Source organism: Hetaerina americana, unplaced genomic scaffold (assembly GCF_022747635.1).
Source record: "Hetaerina americana unplaced genomic scaffold, ioHetAmer1.1.p SCAF_3, whole genome shotgun sequence".
Taxonomy (NCBI): Eukaryota; Metazoa; Arthropoda; class Insecta; order Odonata; family Calopterygidae; genus Hetaerina; species Hetaerina americana.
In genome coordinates this window covers 12125357-12146835 of record NW_027286874.1, presented here as the reverse complement: position 1 = coordinate 12146835, position 21479 = coordinate 12125357, and the positions used below count along the sequence as shown (strand labels likewise).

The 21479-nt window shown below is 34.1% G+C and overlaps 1 protein-coding gene across 1 annotated transcript in view; it reads left to right on the top strand.

Annotated features, from left to right (window-relative positions):
• Grip163 (gamma-tubulin complex component 6) overlaps nt 1-17474 on the top strand; it is a 28470-nt gene extending 10996 nt beyond the window's left edge. Inside the window, exons 7-17 of the mRNA XM_071588268.1 lie at nt 90-391; nt 728-944; nt 2359-2560; nt 3356-3521; nt 4421-5223; nt 6804-7022; nt 8666-8789; nt 8931-9147; nt 11547-11782; nt 14738-14927; nt 16947-17474. Of these exons, the coding sequence (XP_071444369.1) occupies nt 90-391; nt 728-944; nt 2359-2560; nt 3356-3521; nt 4421-5223; nt 6804-7022; nt 8666-8789; nt 8931-9147; nt 11547-11782; nt 14738-14927; nt 16947-17114 (2844 nt within the window). The 3' untranslated portion in view covers nt 17115-17474. The remainder of the gene's footprint in view (nt 1-89; nt 392-727; nt 945-2358; nt 2561-3355; nt 3522-4420; nt 5224-6803; nt 7023-8665; nt 8790-8930; nt 9148-11546; nt 11783-14737; nt 14928-16946) is intronic.
• The last annotated feature ends 4005 nt before the right edge of the window (nt 17475-21479 follow it).

The following is a 21479-nucleotide window of genomic DNA, read 5'->3' as shown; positions in this document are numbered from 1 at the left end:
TATATGGAATATTATTATAAACCCCTTTTAATCAATAAGCAGTGATAATTTGTGAAAAAATACTAAAAACTTCTACATATTTCCCACAGGCTATTCGAAGGAGTATGAAGACTTATTTAAATTTCTATAGTGGAGCTTCTATGGTGGTAATGCAGAGTCTACTGAAAAAATCATCTTTATCCTTCCTCCTGGTTAAATCAAAGATAAGGATTCTGCAACAAAAAATCATTGGATTGGCCCGAGCATTTGGGAAATGGGACAGTGGTAACAGTTTTCCTAGTGGCGTTGGAGCCTTGGGTCATCTTTATAGACATTCATATGGAGCCCAGAGGAAAGAACTAGTGTATTCACTTCGATATATTTTGAACTCAGCATGCAGAGCATATTTTAGGTAAGCCATGTAGGAGCTGTGAAGTGTCAAGCCACACTGGGAGTATTTTAAACAAATGATCCTGTGTGCCTGAACAGCTCTATGTTTTTTGATTGTTTTTTTTGTATTATTCATTAAACTTACAATTTCAAACATTATGACCTACTCTTTTTGACATTGCCTAAATGAGGTTTAAGTTTTAATTACAAAATGTGTTATTCTATTCTTTCTAATGTGCTTTGAAATTCAGAAAGAAGTGTTTCGCCCTGCCACTCTTACAATGCCTTTTTTTGTGGATTGAGGCAAAAGAATTATAAGGTTACTTTATCAAAAACCAGCATTTCCTTTTCTTTTCAGTCTCTTAGAGAAGTGGGTGTATAGTGGAGAATTGGTGGATGAAGGTGACTTCTTTGTGGGAGCCAGAATGGAGTATATTTCATACAGGAGTCGCCGATATTGGACACGGGCCTTCTCTGTCAATTCAGTTTCAGTTCCTGAATTTTTGAGTGGTCTTGAACCTCTTCTTCTTCGATGTGGAAAATCTGTTCATTTTTTGAAGCTGTGTGACCCAAAGGTATGCTCAACATAAATATATTCATTATACACTTCAATTTGCATGTAATTTTATCATATTTGTACAAATCTATGATGATGTGCAGGATCATCAATGAGAGGTTCTAGAAGAGAGCAAATGATTGCATAGGGGATGATCAGTTCGGGTTCAGAAAGGGTAGATGCACATATGATGCCGAAACAGTAATGAGTACACTAATGGAGAAGAAGGTAGAATTCAATAGGGATGTATTTTTTTTGTTTTTTTAGGTATCGAGAAGGTATTTGATTGATTGAATTGGTATTAATGAATGTGTTGCAGAAATCGGAGTAGATGGCAGCGATAGGTCACTTATTTGCAACCTGTACATTTCTCAGACTACTCAGGTGCAAGTGGTGGAAGGAGAGTCAGAATGGGCAGTGTTAGTTAGAGGGTTAAGTCAAGTGTATCCATTGTCACATGTTTACCATATATCTGGAGGAAATTTTTAAAGAGACATGGGAAAAACTGGAGATAGGAATGAAAGTGAAGGGAAATTCATAAAATCAGTTCTGTTTGTGAATGATCAGGCTTTAGTTAACCAGGTATAGGATTAGAATCATTACTGAGCACATTAGGAAAAGTCTCTTAGGAATGGAATGAGAATAATGGTAAGCCAAACAAAGGTTACAAGGTTTTTAAGCTAGAGGAAGGCTTCATTACATGTTAAAATAAGTGGGCAAAAAGTTGAGTAAGTGAATGGTGTGTTCACATCTATTTTGGCAGTGTTTGGGACCAAGTTGATCAAATTAGTAGAGACATTAAAAAATGCATTTGGTGGAGAAGCTTTCTCAAGGAGGGAATTGATGACAGGAACATTGAGTAAGGATTTTAAGGAAAGACTCGAAAGAACTGCAGGAGATGCCACAACAGTAACTTTACAGAGTCATCCTGTAATGTGCATTAAAATGCTACAATTTCAAAGTGTGAAAGTCATTTGACTTGACCAGGATCCTGGTCATGCCAATGATTTTTACAATTTGGAATTTCTTCATTTTAAGACTGCAAAACTAATATGGAGCATGTTTTTGTATGGTGTGGATATATGGTTGTTGAAACTATATGATGGTGATGGTAAAGAGAAAATTTTAGTTAAATATTAAAATAGGAGTGTATAAACTAGACCAGGTTCCACCTGGTCTAGTTCAAACCTATCTCAGAAGGACCAAAATGCAGTTAGTCCTCGTCTGCCATTCCAAGGGTCCGAGATTCGATTCCCACTTGTGTGGGTTTTCCTCCACCTAGGGCTTGGGTATTTGTAAATGTGTCAATTGTAATCATTGATAATAGTCATATCTAAAGGCCAAAATGCGCTGTTTTTGGACTAAAGGCTAAATAAATAAATATGTATCCTTTATATATCTGACCAATACAGAAGGCATTCTTATTTACCTAGAATGCAGTGCTGGAGGACAGTCTAAACTTGAGTGGACTGAAATCTGAGCAAATGACATCCCTGGATAGAGATGAGGTGGAGAAAACCATTTCCATGAGGCAGGCTGAATCTGAAACCAGCCATCCAAACTTGAAATCATTTGGCAGTGATGACACTAAAGTTGTACACCAAGGAGTGCAGGAAGACTTAACTGCATCTGAAGGTAGGTTTATTCCGAGTTTTAATACTCATATATTACCTAAAATGTGTGCCTCTTTAAAGATATTTTCCTCCTGAGTATATTTTAGTTATGAACATAACCTGGCTTCTTCAAATCTTGTGAATTAATTTTGGCAATTGCTTGTCGGCTATGTCTAAAATTTTAGAAAAACTTATTTACAAATATGTTTCAATTATTGCTCTGTATATTTTAGCTGTTAGCAATGTGAGTTTATGCATTACTACAGGATGCAGTAAGTAAAATTTTAATTTTCCCTTTTATGAATACCTTTTTCAAGGAATTCTTATAAAAAAAAACTAGGAAGTATATTGCAAATATATTTAAAAATGGGATAGTTTTGTATGCAAGAATAAATCTATCGAGACATTTTTGAAGCAAATCAGTTTTAAAGTGATGCTAAAGAAATACTAATGGGTATGATTTTGACAAAATTAACATGTCAACTTCAGGAATTCCTCATCCTGTAAATGTGAATAGGAATTGGAAAATGTCATGAAAAGTTGAATGTATGTAATCAATCATGCACATTTATTGGACAAATTCTTGCTGAAGGCACATATTTTGCTGTTGAAAGTTCAATTGTTAGCATTCAATATGAAGACTAAATAAATATGTATATTACATTTTTTTTAAAGTTGGGCAAAGAAACGCCTCTCATTTTTATGTTAGGAGTTGAATGATAATTATTTACCATAGGCCACTCAATAAAGCACCATCCATTCATTTTCATTTCTATGATAGGTTGATTATATCATCTTAATTCTATGTGCTTTTTAGAATTTGATGCTGTAAATGAAGAGAAAGGTGATGAAGTGATAACTGGTGAAGCTGTTCCCTCTTGTGATGACATTAATATTCCTCAAGAAGCTGTATCAAAAGATGTGAAAAAGGTACCATTGATACCTTCCTGCTCTGAAGATGAACTGCGCTTCAAAGCCGTCAGGCAAGTTTCCTTGCTGCATAATTATCATGGGGTCTTCTTTCTTCATCAACTACAAGACCAGCTTTTATTTCCTCGCATGTTTAAACTTTCCTGAAAGTTAATATTTTTATTTATTCATCATGTATATTTTATTAATGTCTTTTGAAATACATTAAATATTTACTGATATTTTAGCAACTGTTTTCGAAGGTAAAGTATCATTCTTAGACAATGTATTTTCCTGGAGTTGATAGTCGTGCATCTACTCCGAAATGATTATATGTATAAGCAAAGTGGTCTTCTGAATTGTACTGCCATCAGGGCAATATTATTTTTTTAGTCCGATGGTTCAATGAGAAAATTTAATTAATTAGGTTTAAAGTAAAGGTTTTGGGGAGCATGGAATCCCTCCCTATTTCCTGAGTACCTGGGAATATCCAACTGATCTCTTGGTTGTTTACTAAGAGTTATCTGAGAGTAAGGAGTCTTTGTTTTTAGTAATCTTATGAGGTATTCTTTGAGAATTATTTGCAAAAGAAATCAATATCTCTTTCATATCTGGGGAATTTCAGCAAATTCATTAATTTTAAGCATGTAGGAAGTATAACTTTTATTTTTTTTAAGAAGTTTGTTTTTATTGTAACAATAATATGTATTTATCTTCTACGAGTATTTCTTTCAAAAATAGTTCATAAATTCAGTTTTAATTTATTTTGATGGAAATTATTGCAGTTGTGGTAATAATATTTACGAATAATATCAGCTGACAACCACTGTTGGTATTATGATTTTAAAGATTTACTTTTTACAAAAATGGCCATAGTAACTAGTGAGTGTAATTTTTCATAAACCTTGGGCTTCTTTGATGACTGCATGTGTTCAGTATGTCTAACTTTTAACTCTCTTGGCTTTTTTGACAGGGATGCCATTATTGATGAATATGCAAAATCCTCTGCAGCTCTGGAAAAAAGGCGAATGAGAGCAGACTGGAGGAGGCGTAGACTGCAGTTGAGGACAAAAAAAATATCACCTTCATTAGTTGTTTTGCAAAATCCATCACTCAGTGCTACTGTAAAACCCAATATACATAAAAATACAGAGGATGATGCATGTGTTGACTTGGATCTCCTTGTCAAAAGTGAAAGGGAGGCACAGGCTGAGAGTCAACCCACATTGCTCTCTAATGTTGCGGAGGACGTAAAAGGAGAGGGCAATCTGCCTGAATTTACTCCTCAAGAAATTACCTCAGTTGTTGGCCCTATAGATGACTCTAAATTAAGTGAAGAGGAGAATAATTCAAGAGAGATGAACGTTGGAGATAAAACTGAAAATAAATTGGGTGAAAAAACAGACAGTATTACAGGCGTATCCTGTGCCACTCTCTCCGTTAGCAATATTTCCAAACATGAGGAACTCATGGTTCATTCTGATGCCGTAGAACTAAAGGAAGAGTCAGGCAAGAGCCAGGAGAGTGCGGATAGTCATGAGTGTGTTAGCAGTGAAGGCAGTGATAGTGGTACAGGGAAAGTTGTTGAGTCCCTTTCAAAAGACAATTGCAAACCAGAGAGTTGTTTGGATGATGATTTTGTCTCCTCCATTATCTCTTTTCCTCCTGCTTCAATATCTTTTAGTCCAAAAAGAACTCCATTGAAGAAGGTGGATGGGCTCTTTTCCTTTTCTCGTGCATCTGAAATTAGCAGGACAGATGAGGAATCAACTGAAGGTGATCTATATTTTTAAGAAAAATATGATAATCTAAATATGCAAATGATGGATATAGAAACCATTGATTGCAATACAGAGCATACAAAAATCGCATTTAAAGGCGATGTTTCTCGTTTGAGTCATGTTATCATCAACTAATGGTTTTCCTTGGTGCTAAGTGTTTGAAAATGTTTAATGAAGTTTTCTGTTGCCTTTGTGTTGGATTTCACTCCTTCACCTTGCCTTACATTAATACAGATACCAGCTCTTTTCTCAAACTTCTCAAACCTCCGATGGCTTCCCTCAAGCACTTATTCATTCGCCATTGATTATCCTGGCTTCTTTGTATTGAGGTTGCCAAAAATCATATTCGCCTTCTCTCAAGTGATATTCTTATTAATAATATCGCATTGCTATTCCTTTTCGTTTAGCCATATGAAAAGTAACCTTTCAAAATCATTGGGAATACATAATCATTGCGTTGATATTTTTGTCACTCCCTCTGAAGCATCTATCTCCTTAATTTTGTCCTTATTCTTGAAGATATTGCAGATTGTCAATTGTATGTGATTGCTAGTGTGTCTGCACACCTCATTCTTGCTTTTCAAAGGTTTTCATTTTCACTTCTATGATTATTTTATTCTCTTATGGTTTTGTTCTTCCAGCTTTTTCTGTAGCAAATTTTTAAATCCATACATAAAATAATAAACTTTACACTAAAAAAATCTCAATTAATATCCCTCAATACAAATTTAGAAAACTGCGTGATCACAAGTGACACTAAGATGCTATCGGAATGAATAGTGAACGCAGACTGATGCAGTGGGTGCCCAATCAATGAATTCTCCTCTCCTCATCACTCATAATGTGATACATTGCTCATCAAGCAATTCAATTTTTAAAAATATTTTTGCTCGATATGCAAGGTGCACATTAAGCGAGGTTCAAGTGTAATTCCAGGTGAAGCACTCTTTACCGACACGGGGCAAGCATAAAATGGCTACTGGACAACCTACTTGGCAAAATTTCAGAGATACGAGCATTTAGCAAATATATGACACAATTACAAAAATGACCATGGGTGCCATATAACATTGGCATACCCATACAATTTGAAATTGATTTTGTAATAACTGTTTGGTACACCTAGGTGTTTCTTGAGTTTGAACCTGAACTTGCAGTTGTTTAGTTCAACCTAGAGAATTTGTATGTTGAAATACTTATTGATAAATATATTTTGAAAGCTATCCCTTTAATTTAATATTTTACATTATAATAATTTGCATAAATTATAAAGTTTTCTATGTATATATATATATATATATATATATATATATATATATATATATATATATATATATATGTGTGTGTAAAATTCATTACAATTTAATGCATCTGAATAATTACATATAATATATTTAATGAGTATATTGATAAGTATTTTACTTATTTTGGCATGGAAAATCATTTACTTCAAATATTTCATGTTTGAATTAACAGCTTTGAAGCTAATTTACACGTAGTCATGAGAAAAACTTTTATAGTAAAAATTCATTTATCTGTTTTCTTATTTGGGTTTCTTTCAAATATTGCACTCAGCCGATGAAGCAGAAAAATTTGATTGGCCATTCCGTCATGTATTGGTGTCTCTCATCAGCCATTCACGAAAAGTTGATGCAGCCCTGCTTAAGTGGTTGCTAGTGGATAAGGGACTAATCAGTCATCTGCACTCCCTCCGTGCCTATTTTTTCCTTCTTGATGGTGAATTTGGGAGGAGGCTATCAGAGGATCTCTTCTCTGCTATGCGACACAAACCAGGTAATATATTAAAAGAGTGAAAGTGTTAGTGTTGTCTAAATTATATCCACAGAATTATTTGAATTTTTTTAATGAATTCATTAAAGATCATGGTAATTTTAACGTTCCACATGCAAGAAGACACATTAAGCCCACACATTTGTTAAAGGTCAGTTAGGTAAGAACATGGTAATATTGCACTCATGAAGTTAATATTTTGCAAGGTCATTTGATATCAATTCACTCTATAAAAATTTGTGCAGAATCCTGGGTAAATCCTTCATTATTTAGAGTCCATGAACAGCCTTTAATTTTGCATGCACTCAGAGGCAAGACGTTATAAAGTAGTTGGTATGCTGAACTAAAAATTGGGTTCAGATAGATATAATAGGGCCTGTTATCCAAATGAGTGGAGAATTTGTTATATACTGGGAAGAATTTGCCTCCAAATTTAGCTTATTCACTAACCCAGGTATTAAGGTAATAAAAACCTAAGTAATAAGTATCCAACTAAAATTAAGAATAAGGTGATGGCCCTGTGGCCGTGAGTTCTAAAATTGCAATGAGTTGTAGCCTTCCTAACCCAAAAAAGCTTTGAATCTTCAAAGTCAAAATTATTCACTTAATTGGACAACTATTTTCACAATTAGAATGAATTCCTGAATATCAACACATGTTAAAGTGACAAGTGTGATTTGATTTATATGATATGACACATTAGTTTATCATCAACTGTATAGGGTGATTCAAAAAGGAAATCATAAATTGTAGGTATTACAAAATTTTTTCAGAGTACTTGGAAGGTTTGGTTAACTGGTCTTTTTTAGCAAAAACATCAATTTTTTTCATCCAGCAGTCACTTTGGTTTGATATGAGTGCTGTTGGTGATATTGTAGACATCCCACCTGTGATTAATTTCTTGCCAAACTTGCTTCAGCATCTCTGGCATCACTTGTAAAACTGCTGCACTGATTCAATTAATGAGTTATGCAGGATTGGAAGGCAAGTGCTGCAAAAACGCATTATCTTCTGTGAAATCCCGCAGAATAAAACTCTGCAGGTGTTTGCTCTGGGGATAGAGTTGGCTGTGCAGGTAATGCCTTCCAGAGGAAATCTCAGACTTCTGTGTGTTAGTTTACTGGTGCTCCATGATGGGACAGTAAAGTATCTACAAAATTGATGTGCCACTTTCTTGGCATCAGGAGAATCAACTCTCATGTTGGTTCTTATTTCATGGGTCATTCCAGTGATTAGTGAAATACTTGTACAAATATTAAAGTGGTAAACTCATTGTTTAACCCAATGTTGGGCAATTGATCATTTTTCCCCCAGAACACTCTTTGCTTTGATCTTGGGAGTAAAGAAGACACTAGCCAATGCCTTGCATGCAACTAACTCCATTGTTACCCTCCATTTAGCATCATCCCTTCTAATTCTTTCCCTATCATCCTCACTTCTCCCCAAACCTTTGCTTCTACTGTCACACCTGCTCTGTGCTAGATCCCAAAGCAAGCTCTGTTATAAGTTGTTGAATCAGCAAAGACCTCAATTGAAACGTCATTATAAAATTTATTTTAAAAAATCATCCCTGCAGTTTTTTTTCTTTGATATTTGCATCATTCCTGCTAATATCTCGTTTTGCTCTGTCATTTTACCTTTTTTAGGGAAAAAACCCAGCGTTGAGTGTCTGAATGTTGTTTCATTGAATACCATCCTGTCTCATGCGCTTGCGTCATCAACCCATGCAGTCTCCGACCCTAATGCCAGTCTTTTGTCCATGACGCTTCAGTGAGTACATTTGAAATACAATCAAAGCCTTAGCCACATAGATAATATTTTAATTTAGTTCATGGTATTTCTATATTTTTTGCAAATATGCCTTTACGCCTTGATTGGGAATAACAATTTTCCTTTTAACAATGTCTGTAGAGGTTGCCCTGCACAAGCATCAGCTATGGAGCAGTTGGGATCCATTCAAATGATCTATGATGCACCTTGGCCATTGAATGTTGTCCTCACGGATGAGGCCCTTTCCAAATATTCTCGTGTACTAGATCTCCTGCTCAGACTTAAACATGCCTCCTGGGCCCTGGAGGATGTCTTCATGCACATGAGGATCATTGATCCTATGAAAGGAAATAAGCAGGTAAAACATTGGGTTTTAATTGTGCACCCAAGTATCATGTGCATCTGTCTCCCTATCATCATTGTGTTGCTTTATGATAGTCCTAAGATATTTTATTTGGTATTTATGTACACGTATTGGAATTTATCTATAAGTTAAATGTTATAAATGTGTGACAAGGGGTTAGGTGGTTGATGAGATACCATAGCCTCAACCTAACCCCAAAATAAAGATGGCTATCTCTCTATCCATCATCTTTTTCCCCTTTATCGATTATATTTGTACTCATTCTTTCGAGCAAGGGGTATTTGAGTTAATAGTTGTTGAAGAAATTCAGTGTATTTGTTTTTCTCAGGAAAAAAATTTTAATTTTAACAGCAGTAATAGAAAACCTTTTCTGCTCTTGAAAAAGAGATAAAATTCGTAGGTGTCCAAAACTGTGTAAAACTTAACTATTAGTTAAAAGAACAACATTCATTTTACCCTATCCAAATTGGAAAAATTAGATCTTGACATTTTAGGCTTATTAATTTTGAGAAATCACTGCCAAAGTTGAAACCATGAAAATTTAGACTAAAATCTATTCGCTGGTGGCAACTATTCAGTGAAAGTTTAATTTTGGATTCACGGCATTAATCACTTTGAATTAACATTTAAAACATAAGGAATTGCTGAGTCACCCCAGAAGATTTTACTAAATGAAAATATTAATTTGTTGTTGAACACTTAGTTTGCTAATATCCAGCCACATAATATTTTGTATTCGATATTTTCAGGCTTAACTTTGTGGAAATCCATTATCACTGAAGTAAAAATACCAATGTATGTATAACTTTTCATCTGAAGATGCTGCCAATGTGTCGAAACTAGTAGTACCAAATAAAAATTTAGTGGAAAGATGCATTGGTATTTTTTCCTCGGAGACATAACATTGTATTGGGCATGCATATTTCCAGCATTCTAGAAGTTCCCCCAATTTTTCAGTATCACGTTGTTAACTATTTCTCATGATTAAATAAAATCATGCATTATTCATGAATAATTACCTAAAATGCCATCAACAAAAGAGAAATCTAGTGGGCAATTATTTTAGGCATTTGAAATCAGTGCTCACTTTTTCTAATTTTTAATAATATAGATTTTTATCTGAGGACAAATAAGAAAGTACCATTGGATTAATATAAAAATTATGAAATTTAATGAGATTTGTCTCAAATACTTGGTTGGTGAAAAAGGAGAGAAGGTTTTAAAGATAATGATAAAAAAGTAGATGTTTAGATTCATTGAAAAAAAGAATGAGAATTTGGATTCAATCAAATTTGACTATGTCCCAGCTTTGTTGTCAGGATTATCATGGCTTCATTTTGCAAGGTAAAATAATTTACTTCACATTTGAAATATTTTGTTTGCCTATTAAATCACTCAATGAGGTCTTAAATCAGAATTTGCTTACCTTAAAATTCATTCTTAACAAATGGAAGATTGCATGAGCTTCCATTTTTGTTCGCAAGTGTCAATACATAACATTAATAGTTCTTAAAAATGGGTGATGAAATTACAAAACCTGCTGCAATGTATTATAGGGAATACACACTTCTTTAATGGAGATAGTACAACAAATTTGCTACCCACACAATAAGGATTTGAAAATCATTGATTGCATTAAATCTCATAGTGTTTGTGGATTAAAATGAATTCTATAATCATAATTTTATCCTTAATTTAAAACTCTCTTTATGAATGTCATCACTGGATAACCTTTTTTGGCACAACATATTCATTATTATATTAAATTGGGACCTTTTCTGCAATATTTTTCACTTTTAGGTATTTTAGCTCCTTTTAACTCTTTGCAGTCTTTCCTTCTCTCTTCCTCCTCATCAGTCCATAGTCACTCAAAGTATTTTCCTTCAAGATGCTTAAGAGTACACAAGCCAGTGAGCATTGAACTATCTCCCTAAAATCAGAAATGCCAATTTTTTCCTAAGATATTCAGCTGACTGATATCAAGTATTATCAGCAGTATTTGCATCAGTTGATATTTGTCAGGCCTGCCCTATAGTTGCTACTTTTTACCATTTATATTTTGACTACATATCCATTTTTCCCTCTTTTTCCATTTCAGTCAGATTGCTCTTATGATTATGTTATAACTAATGTTGGAAATATGTGTAATATCTAGCTGTATACTTACATATATGATGGAGTGAAAATAATAAATCACAAATACAAAACAAAGATGTATAAGATCTATCCTGTTGATACCAATCAAATTGTTAAAGTTCAATTTAAAAATTAGTATAATTAATGGTTTTACATATGGTCCTTTTCAATGATGCCTATTGAAATAACTTCAATGAAAGAGAGTCGTGCCCTTTATTCAATGTTGAAATGTGTTTAAAATATCCCTCTCTCCGTAGGCATTTTCTGGTGGCCGGAGGTCACCCTCTGGAGCATTTCACCACTCCCATCATTACAGGACACTGCAACTTTTTAGGCATCAAATGCTAAACCTCATCAAAGCTGTTCAGTCATATATAACCGCTGAAGTGTTGAAAGCCAGCGGTAAAAGATTAGAGGAGGCAATTGCCAATTCTTCTTGCCTTGATGAATTTTATGCTGAGCATGTGTTGTATGTTAAGCGAATCTTGTTTGGGTAAGTTACACTTCTTTGAGTTATCGTTTATTTAGCATGTACCTACTAAAGACATTAGCCACTGACTTTTTAAAAGTAGATATGTATTTGAAGTTTATTAGCTATGACAAACATAGTGGGTATGATTAATGTTATCGAATTCTTTCCCTTCACTTGAAAGAAATTTGAAATATGAAGAATGGCCTTCGATCATTAAATAACTAAAAATTGCAGAGTTTATTCTTAGCTTTTAAATTCTCAGTTAAATGCTTACATTTAACTGAGTTTCTGCTAGAGACAAATGATTTCATAAACAGTTTCATAAATACTGTTAAATGATTTCCTAAATTATACCCTCTGATTTTTAATCAATATTTAACTTGCCAAAGTAATATGTAGCTTAAATTATTTCCTCAATTCCACAAGTAAAATCATGCATTTAAATCTTTCAAGTTCATTGTAAGATTGAACTGATGAGACTTTTAAGAATTCATATCCGAGATTGTGGTGATTTTTTGAAGCTTAGTCTTCTTTTGCAGAAATATTTTTCTCTATGTTTGTCATCTCTTGAATATGTTTTTTTATGTGGCTTAAATGCAAACTATGGCTTGACGTTAAGCTCAACTAACAGGAAAGAACATTCATTATACCATATTATACTTTCAAATGATGCCCTTCACAAATGCTGCATTGTGGCTCTTTATATACTGCATACTAGGTCAGTCCCAAAAGTAGTGTCTTATTTTTTCTGGCTAGACAGATGGACAGGCAGTGGTTTCTCTGGCAGGGTTCAAGAGAGGAGAGTCTCAGGAAAGGCTGGAGGTTGGTGGCAGTTGACTCCCAGCCTTTGTGGAATGTTGATCGTTGTTTGCGAAACCTCTGTAATGAGACCTTGTTATGCTCCGTCATGAACCAGTTATTCAAATAGTGCTTTGCCATCAAATTTTGCGTGAAACTTGGCAAAACTGGGAAAGAGACTCATGACATGTTCGAGGCAGTTTATGGTGATAACGCCTTGGGTAAATTGGCTGTTTTTCAGGGGCACAAGTTGTCTCAGAAGGGTAGAGAAGATATTGAAAACATCGAATCTTCAGGATTCCCCTCGACCTCAAAACTTGATGAAAATCTTGCAAGAGTGAAGAATTTGTTGGACAGGGATCACAGATTTAGTGTTCCCATGATTTCTGATGAACTTAGCGTCCCAAAAAGTGATGTTTTCATTGACTTGTGACCGAAAACATGGGCATGAGAAAGGTGTGTGCAAAGTTGGTGCCGTGAGTGCTCTCCGATGAACAGAAGGAATCTTGCATGTAGATCTGCGAAGAGCTTCTTGACCATGTGATCAAGGATCCAAACTTTTTAGACAATGCCCAATCAGACTTCTTCCTCTTCTCCACCAAAAAATGTATGCTGAGAGGACATCACTACGGCTTGGTGAAAGCATTATAATAAGTCGTAACAAGGGAACTTAGCAGCATTCCAGAAGGGGTACGAGGCATAGAAAACCCACTGACAGCGGTGCGTGGAAGCAAAATGGTGCTACTTCAAAGACTTTTGTGTGAATATATCACTTTTAGCCATAAATATTTTTTAATCAACTCAGTGCTACTACTTTTGGGACAGACCTAGTATGATTGTAATGAAAAATTCTGACTTAGCTTTTCTAAGTGCATTACCATGATTGTACAGTGTTTAATTTTCTTTTGCAATTGCTGTATCAATCGCATGGAAGTACAAATGCACTTTGCAATCTGTATGTCTTACTGTATATTTCATAAATTTATTATTCATAAGCAGAGTCATTTTTACCCATACTCAGTATTCTTTCCATGTGACAGCTAAGCATGCTGATTTAATTGAATCAAATTTTATCTGTTTTTTAATTGATATTATTTCTGTGTGTGTGTGGTGTGTAGAAAGTGTTGAAGCTCTTCATTTCAGTCAAATCATTCATTCACCATTTTCCTCACGACAAACCAGTGTTGTTCATCCAGATCTCCCCAGGCCTATGGTCTAATGCAGGACTATTAAACTTAAGCCTTATATAGCCCTGTTCAGCCATCAGATTGCCTTAACTTTGCATGCATAAGGTAAAAGTGTCAGTTGTTGCCTGAATTTATTTCCTTTTCTTCCATTCCGCTCCCTTTTCTACTCTTTTTCCTTCTGTTACCATCCACACACCCACTCTACCCTTTAATAAGGTCTGCAGCCCATTGCTGCAAATTTAGTGTGGGCATCATTGTACCATATTCTTAACCATTCATGTGTTTTTTCTGCTACTTCCAATATCACATTTTTCAAAACACATTGCCTATATGATTTTCATTCTCTCAGCCTTGCTTAGATTTTTATCAAATGAATATTCTGATTTTTCCTTTAAAGTTCTGATTTCATTCGGCCAACTTTCTCAGTGTTTCAACCCTTCCAATACTTTTGAATTTTAAAATATATTTCATAGCCAGTGATTTATGATCTGTATCTACCCTTTTGATTTCCGATCTGTATCTGCCCTTTTGTTCTACCCTAGCTGTTCAGGACTCAGTTCAACATCTATGTCTTTCAGTAATGTAATATATCTGGTACCTTCCTATTTATCCTAGTATGAAAAAGATTTTTCAAAGCCTAAAAAAAATAGACATGAAGCTTGCAGGTAGATTCAAGCATTTGTTCATCATGATTGCATCGGAACCAAGGTGAAGCACTCTTATCATTTTTGGCAGAAAGATCTTAGTGTCTTTCTGACATTCATTTTGTGAGCAATTTTTTAATCAAAATTATACTTCCATGCAATTCACGTTTGAAGCTGGCGTCATAGAATCATTTAATGCAGGAATTCATGTGGTGTGCTTTGTGGTTCTATGGTTCAACACTTCCCTGTTATAGTTTGAAGGGTATTCTGCAAATTTACTCGTACATAAGTAGTGGAAAATTGAAGAAAGAATGAGATTTAAATTGAAATTTTTAATTATTTTATAGGTGCATGTTGAATAAACGCTCAGAGACAATTTCAACCATAATAAATGATATTTTGAAACTGGTGATGAAGTTCCACTGGTCATTATGCTCAAGATCATGGGTCATACCTAATGACCAAGGAAATGGAGAAAATTTTAACCTGGTTCATCCTAATTTTAAAGTTCTGACTCGGATATATGATGCTTTTGAGGTAAGAAATTTAGTATATTCTTATTTGTAACATTTTCCTTTCAAATGATTATTCCAAGGTTATGATTGAAGTATTGCTTAAAGTAAGATGCAACTTGTGGTGATAAATTAATCTTTTAAAAAATCTTGTTTGATTAATATTATGCTGGTATAACAGTAAAAATATCAGAATATAGTTATTTTATTATATCTAGTTGACTAGCATTTTGAAATGTTGAATGAGCTGACTTCTTATTCATTTGGTATTTTTTGTATTATCCTAGATTCATATGTATGAATACACAGTGAAAATGTCAAATAAGTAACCTTTATGGTGTCAGCAATAAAAATTCAATAATTAGCTAAGCACATGGCAAGTATGTCTGTCTGAGATATAACATCTATTCTTCAGTTAAAAGTATTATGTTACCCCATAGCATGAGTTGCTGCTACTGAAATATAAGTTTGATATGTTTCATGTCTTCTCCTCTTTATTAGTCAATATGCAAGGTTTTGAATGTACATAAAACAATTGAAGTAGCCAGTAGGAAACTGCAAACACCTTATTCCGTTAAGAACCACCCTAACAATACAATATAGCTTGTACATTTAATAATTAATTAATGTTGTATCTTGTGGCTTTGATGATGTCATGTAGGCACAAAATACAGAACTAAATAATATTATGCTCAAGGCTAATAGCGAGACTTCAATTTTGCTCTTTCATTTTATATTATCCCTGATTAGGATAATTATTGTTTAGTGCTGATTGCCATATTTTCCAGCATATAGGAATGAACTTATTTCCTTTAAAAATACAGCTAAAATATGGAGTGCATCTTATGCAGTGGTAATCAAAATTATAAATTGCATTTTGTGTCTTGCATTTTAAGTACTCTATTTTATTTATATTTTTGCAAAAGAGTGATTTTGAATAAATTTTTCCATAAATAAAAAGGGAGTGATATATTCTTTGCTTCATTCTGAAAGAGGAAACATTAAAAGTAAAGTGACTTCATCCCCTGATATTTAAAGTTACGATTTCTCCAGGGTGCAAATGTAATTCGAGTTGGTGAAAGATGATGAAATCATGTATTCCATTTGCATGTGGCTGGTACAGCTTCTAACTTTACACTAAGCTCCCTAGTGGTGTACATTGTCAGTAAATACCCATTCTGAATTGGTTCAATTTTTGTGCAGTATTCATCCCATATTAGTCATTCCCTGTCTTGTCAGTTCACAAGTCTGCTGTGGTACATTTTCATGAGCATGTTTGTATTGAAACCATTCCCAATGCCCCATTTCAACTATTCTGAACAACATAGTACCCTTTCTAAAGGGACTACCTTGATAGCCAGAATACTGCTGCACACACCCTCAACCCTTGCTAATTTTCTTGGGAGCCAGTACTTAATTGGGAAACTGCAGGTAGCATAGGGGAAGGAGCTAGCCTCAATACTATGAAGTATGAATTTCACCAGATCTAGGATTAAGTACAAGGTGAGCTCAGCTCTTCCTCTAAATTGATATAGCTATATTTAAAAAACCTATTGAATCAAGGCTGATAATAATATGATTATAGATGTGGAAAGAAGCAAGTAAAATATCTTAGATTTTATGGACAAAACATAGTGTGGATGCATTTTTCTCCTGAATCGGAAGATCCAAGCATAAAACGGTTGAAGCCAATGAGCCTTCTGATCGGTTGTTATTTAGATATTTCAAAGACAGAAATCTTTCCAAACAAGTCATAATTGAGAACTTGCAATCCAAGTGTATTTTACGCCTATATCATATTTGTTTAAAGAAGAGGAAGCGGGGATATATTAAACGATATTTTCTAACCATCACAAATCCTAATCAAAAAATTCCCAATTTACTAATTTTTAAGAGGTAACTATGTGATGTGTGTATTTTGTGTTGACTTTAGGACAAATTTTGTTGAATTATTCATGCATTGTTAATCATTTTTTTCGATACATGTTATTTATTCCCTTTTTTATAACAAGTGTGCACATTTATTGTTTTGTTTCTTTTTCAGGAAATGACTACTTTTCTCTTTAGATATGCATGGCGCTTGGCTCATCATGGGTATCATGCTCAGCTCCACAGCCTTCTCTTGATGATCAATGCCAATAATTATTATAAATTGGAGAATGGGTGTGATGGGGGTGGAAAAGAACATGAAAGTTCGATTACCCCTGGTTGAATTTTAATTAAAATAATGAAAAAATACTTGTTCAAATGTGTTAAGCTTCATCCTGAAATTTATACATCTAGCATATTTTAAAAGTTTTATTTCAATGTTGGATTCAATGTTACTGTAAAGTTATTTATCAACCTCTTCCAGTATTGTAAGATGTGAATACATAATTAGATAAGTTATATATTTGGATGCACGTACTGCGTACATGAATCTCATATAAATGTGGGTGTTATGAAAATTGTCATGCTGAGTAGTCTATCAGGTATTATATTACAATAGGTGATGTTACTGTTTGATGTTAAAACTTATTCACTCAAAATGAATAAGGTTAAAATAAAAGACCCTCAATATGTTGGATACCAATTATTTGAGTATTTATTCACATTTTTATAGTTCTTTTGGCTGTGATATATTGATGAGTTATGAGTTAACATCATGTGAATTCATGTGCTTGACGCAGAAGAAGATAGAGTGAATGAAAAGTGTCTGTAAATGAGTGAGAATAAATGATGCTGTGTGCTGTAGTTAAGTATGATTTTGTTCACCTTCCACATGGACTATAACCTTGACTTTTGGTGGAAGAGTTTGCAATTTCCTATGAGTTTCTACCAAAGATCGAGATGGCAGAAGAATAATTATGCTAGATGGGTGGAAGTGTAGGAGTCAGATGAAAGGTAATATGCACAACATGTTCCTCAGTCCCTCCAAGCCCTGGAATGGATAGAAGTGCACTCAAGCACTGGAATGGATAGAAGTGTACTTGCCTTATCTCCCATCTGGGGGTTTTCCAGTTACAAGCATCTTTTAGCATCTGAGAAAATTGGAAATAAATAATATTAATGATAACGCTGAACAGAAAGAAAAATTTTAACTTTTTTATTTCACTTAATGTTTTAATCATATTAATGGGTTTCAACTTATAGTATCACCTTGAGGTGAATTTTCAAGCTTTGCCTTTCATATATATATTGGTCATCTTGGGGGCAAAAGAAAGTGTTTTGGAATTGGACAGCAGCAGTGTGGAAGAGGGGTTTCAGAGGGAAAAGGTTAAGTACATCTCATAAAATTGGAAAAACATATTACATTGTCATCTGAAAAAACTCCCACTGAGGTCAAAATCCTAATTAGGTAATTGCATAGCTTTCTTGAGAAGGGGAGTTGAAGATGGTAGGAGGAAATTAAGATATGACTGGGAAAGGAAGCCCAAGAAATTTGGGGGTTCATAGAAATAACTGTGAAATCCTCTTATATCTACTTCTTGAAATTATGTGCATTTAATGATGTAGGTGTAGTAGTGAAATGGAGGATAGAGGGGAATGAGAGAGAAGCGCTTAGTCATTAGCCAAATGAATGTTGTTTTTGGAATGCTTGGTGATCTCTAGCACTTAAATTGCAATCGGTCTTCTTCTGTTGTCTTCTGAGTAGAGTTAAAACCTGGGCTGTAAGATTAAAAAATTATGGCGTATTAATAAAGCTGCAATTTTTCTTTCCATAATGGATGAGTTTCACAAAGTCAAGCCTGAAATTACCGAGGTAGCACAAATTAAATGCTCCTATCTTAAAAAAGACACTTTATAGAATCCCCTGTAGCATATTTAGTTTAAAAAATTATTATTTAATAATAATATTTATTCGTCCAAGAGACACAGTGCATAGTAATAATACTGGCAAGTGCATAGGATTTATCAAGTACAAGATTTACAAAAATAGAAATTATTACAGAAATAAGAAATATTACAAAATTAGAAAATGCTACAAATTTATAAATTAGGCCTCAGGTATTCTTTTACACTATAATAATACTTTTCAATGAGCAATTCTCGAACCATTTTCTTAAACACAGGTACAAGTCCTTCTCTTTTTATACATTCAGGTAGATTATTATATAGTTTTATACTCATAGACTTGGGGCCATTTGTAGCCAAGGTTAAATTAGTTGACCTCACATGGAGGTTGTAGTTTTGTCTCATATTATATAAGTGGATGCTGTTATTAGTTTCAAAGTCAGCGCTATGCAATTTAATAAGTATTACACATTGATAAATATATACACAAGGTACAGTTAACAATTTTAACCTTTTAAAAAGAGGTTGACAGTGAGCATAATATTTTTCATTACACATAACTCTCACCATCTTTTTCTTTAACTTCAGGATACTGAGAAGGTGAGAGGGTAGTCCCCACAGTACAATTCCATATGAAATTTTTGAGTGGAATAATCCATAATATAATGTCAGTACATTTTGGCTTACAGAGTGTTTTAATATAGATAGTAAGTAGAACACAGAATTTAATTTTTTAATTAGGTTCAGAACATGGAGATTCCATTTCAAGTTACTATCTATATGAATTCCTAGGAACTTAAAATAATTTACTGTGTTTTAAGTTACTACCATATGTTGTTAAAGAGTTAGTGTCAATTATGCTGTGTGAAGACGAGAAGACCATTGCTTGAGTTTTTTCAACATTAAGGAGCAAGCTGTTTCCTTCGCACCATGTAGACATACATTTCATCAGCAGGTCACCAGCCACAGCCAGTTCACATAAATTTTTACTGGATGTGATTACACTCACATCATCAGCATACATAACACGTTTTTTTGTACCATTGATCTGCAGCTGCCCATGAAGATCATTAATAAAGATCAAAAACAATACTGGGCCAAGCACTGACCCCTGGGGAACCCCTCTGTTGACCTCCAAGGGATTGGAGAGGTAAATATTCCCATCACTTTTTTAGGCCACCCTTTGGTGCCAATTAGCAAGATAGGACTTCAACCAGCTTAATGCCACACCCCTAATGCCCAATAGCTCCCATTTTGAGATCAGCTTACCGTGATCAACAGCATCAAATGCTTTGCTCAAGTCATAGAAAATGCATTATATATATGCATACATATTTATAGGTTACAAAGGAGGAGGAAATCATATTTCCCACTAGTTCAAAGACATGCTTAAAATGTGGTGGAAGATCTTACTACAGATAACCATTTCAGACTTAGGAGAAAAATAGTACAAAAAACTGTGGTTGATTTTGGTACATTAGATTCACAGATTTGTTTCACGATTCACTGTGAGTAGCATGACATGGACTTTTGTGTATCATTTTGATTTTGCTTCAGACAATGTTGTGGTATATTTTTATGCTAATGACATCATTTTGTATTGTATGATATTTTTTTTGTGTTCATCAGCAGACGCCCTTAGTTTTGGGGCTTGCCTCTTCTCGACCAAATTGACTGTTTTTAAAAAATATAAGGCCTATGATTCTGTTGCCAACAAAGCTTGTTGAACAGTCAATAGTTTTTTGGCAGTGTCTAACTTCTATTGACATTGAGTGAAAGATTTCTCTATCATATGGAACTTCAAGATCATCTCTTTATGTAAATGGTTTTGTGAGTCACACAGCAAGGACAAAAATTTGTATCATGAGGCAACAAAATTCTCAAGACTTTAATGATACACAATTTTTGCTAATGACTAAATTGGATGACAACTGCAATTGCAGTGATCATTGGAAATATTTCACTGCAGTAGTTTATTCAAAAATTGAGCGAATAAATGCCAATGAAACTATTCCATCTTTGAAATGAGCCACATTTTTAAACACTCATATGTAAATTAATATGGCATATGCCATTTTACTATAATCGCAATTATTTTAATTTTTTAAACATGAGCGAATTAATTCCTGACCAATATTTATTTCAGTACTGCATATGCAACTTATTCTTAAACTATTACTTTCAGTGTGGGATTCGCACTTTTAAATTGGATCCACACTATGCTTGGAATAAACCATCAGTACAATCCAGGGTTGGCCCAATTTTCAACATTCCTCGTGAATAGATAAAACGGACAGAACAGTGGAACTAAAGAAATATCTATTTACGAAATAACATTCTGGAAACGAGAGGTAATAAAAATACTATTAGTTGATAAAATTTCATATACTGATCTTCAGAAGAGGACGTGTTTGAAGTTTTGCAATGTTTCAGTTACTTGTTCAGTTCATGAGGCAATGGGGATGAAGAGGAGAAGTAAGAAATCGAGCATTTTCACAGGGTAGAACTATAAGAAACAAATATTTTATCTTGAAATATTCTAGTGTACTATTTCATTCCACTACTGGCTGTTTTTCTATTATGTTTAACACGGCTTATCAGTATAAGATTACATCAAATTAACGTTTTGAAATAAAAAAGTAGGTAGTTTTTCTGATTAGATATACATCAATGTATTCTTTACTACCAGTTGGGGATATTTTCCTAATCGTTCTTGGTATTTGTCTTCCCGCTGCAACCTATCCTCGGGAGGAAGTGACGATTAGGCCTTTCCGGCGCGTAGTTAATAGACTAACGTAAGCCG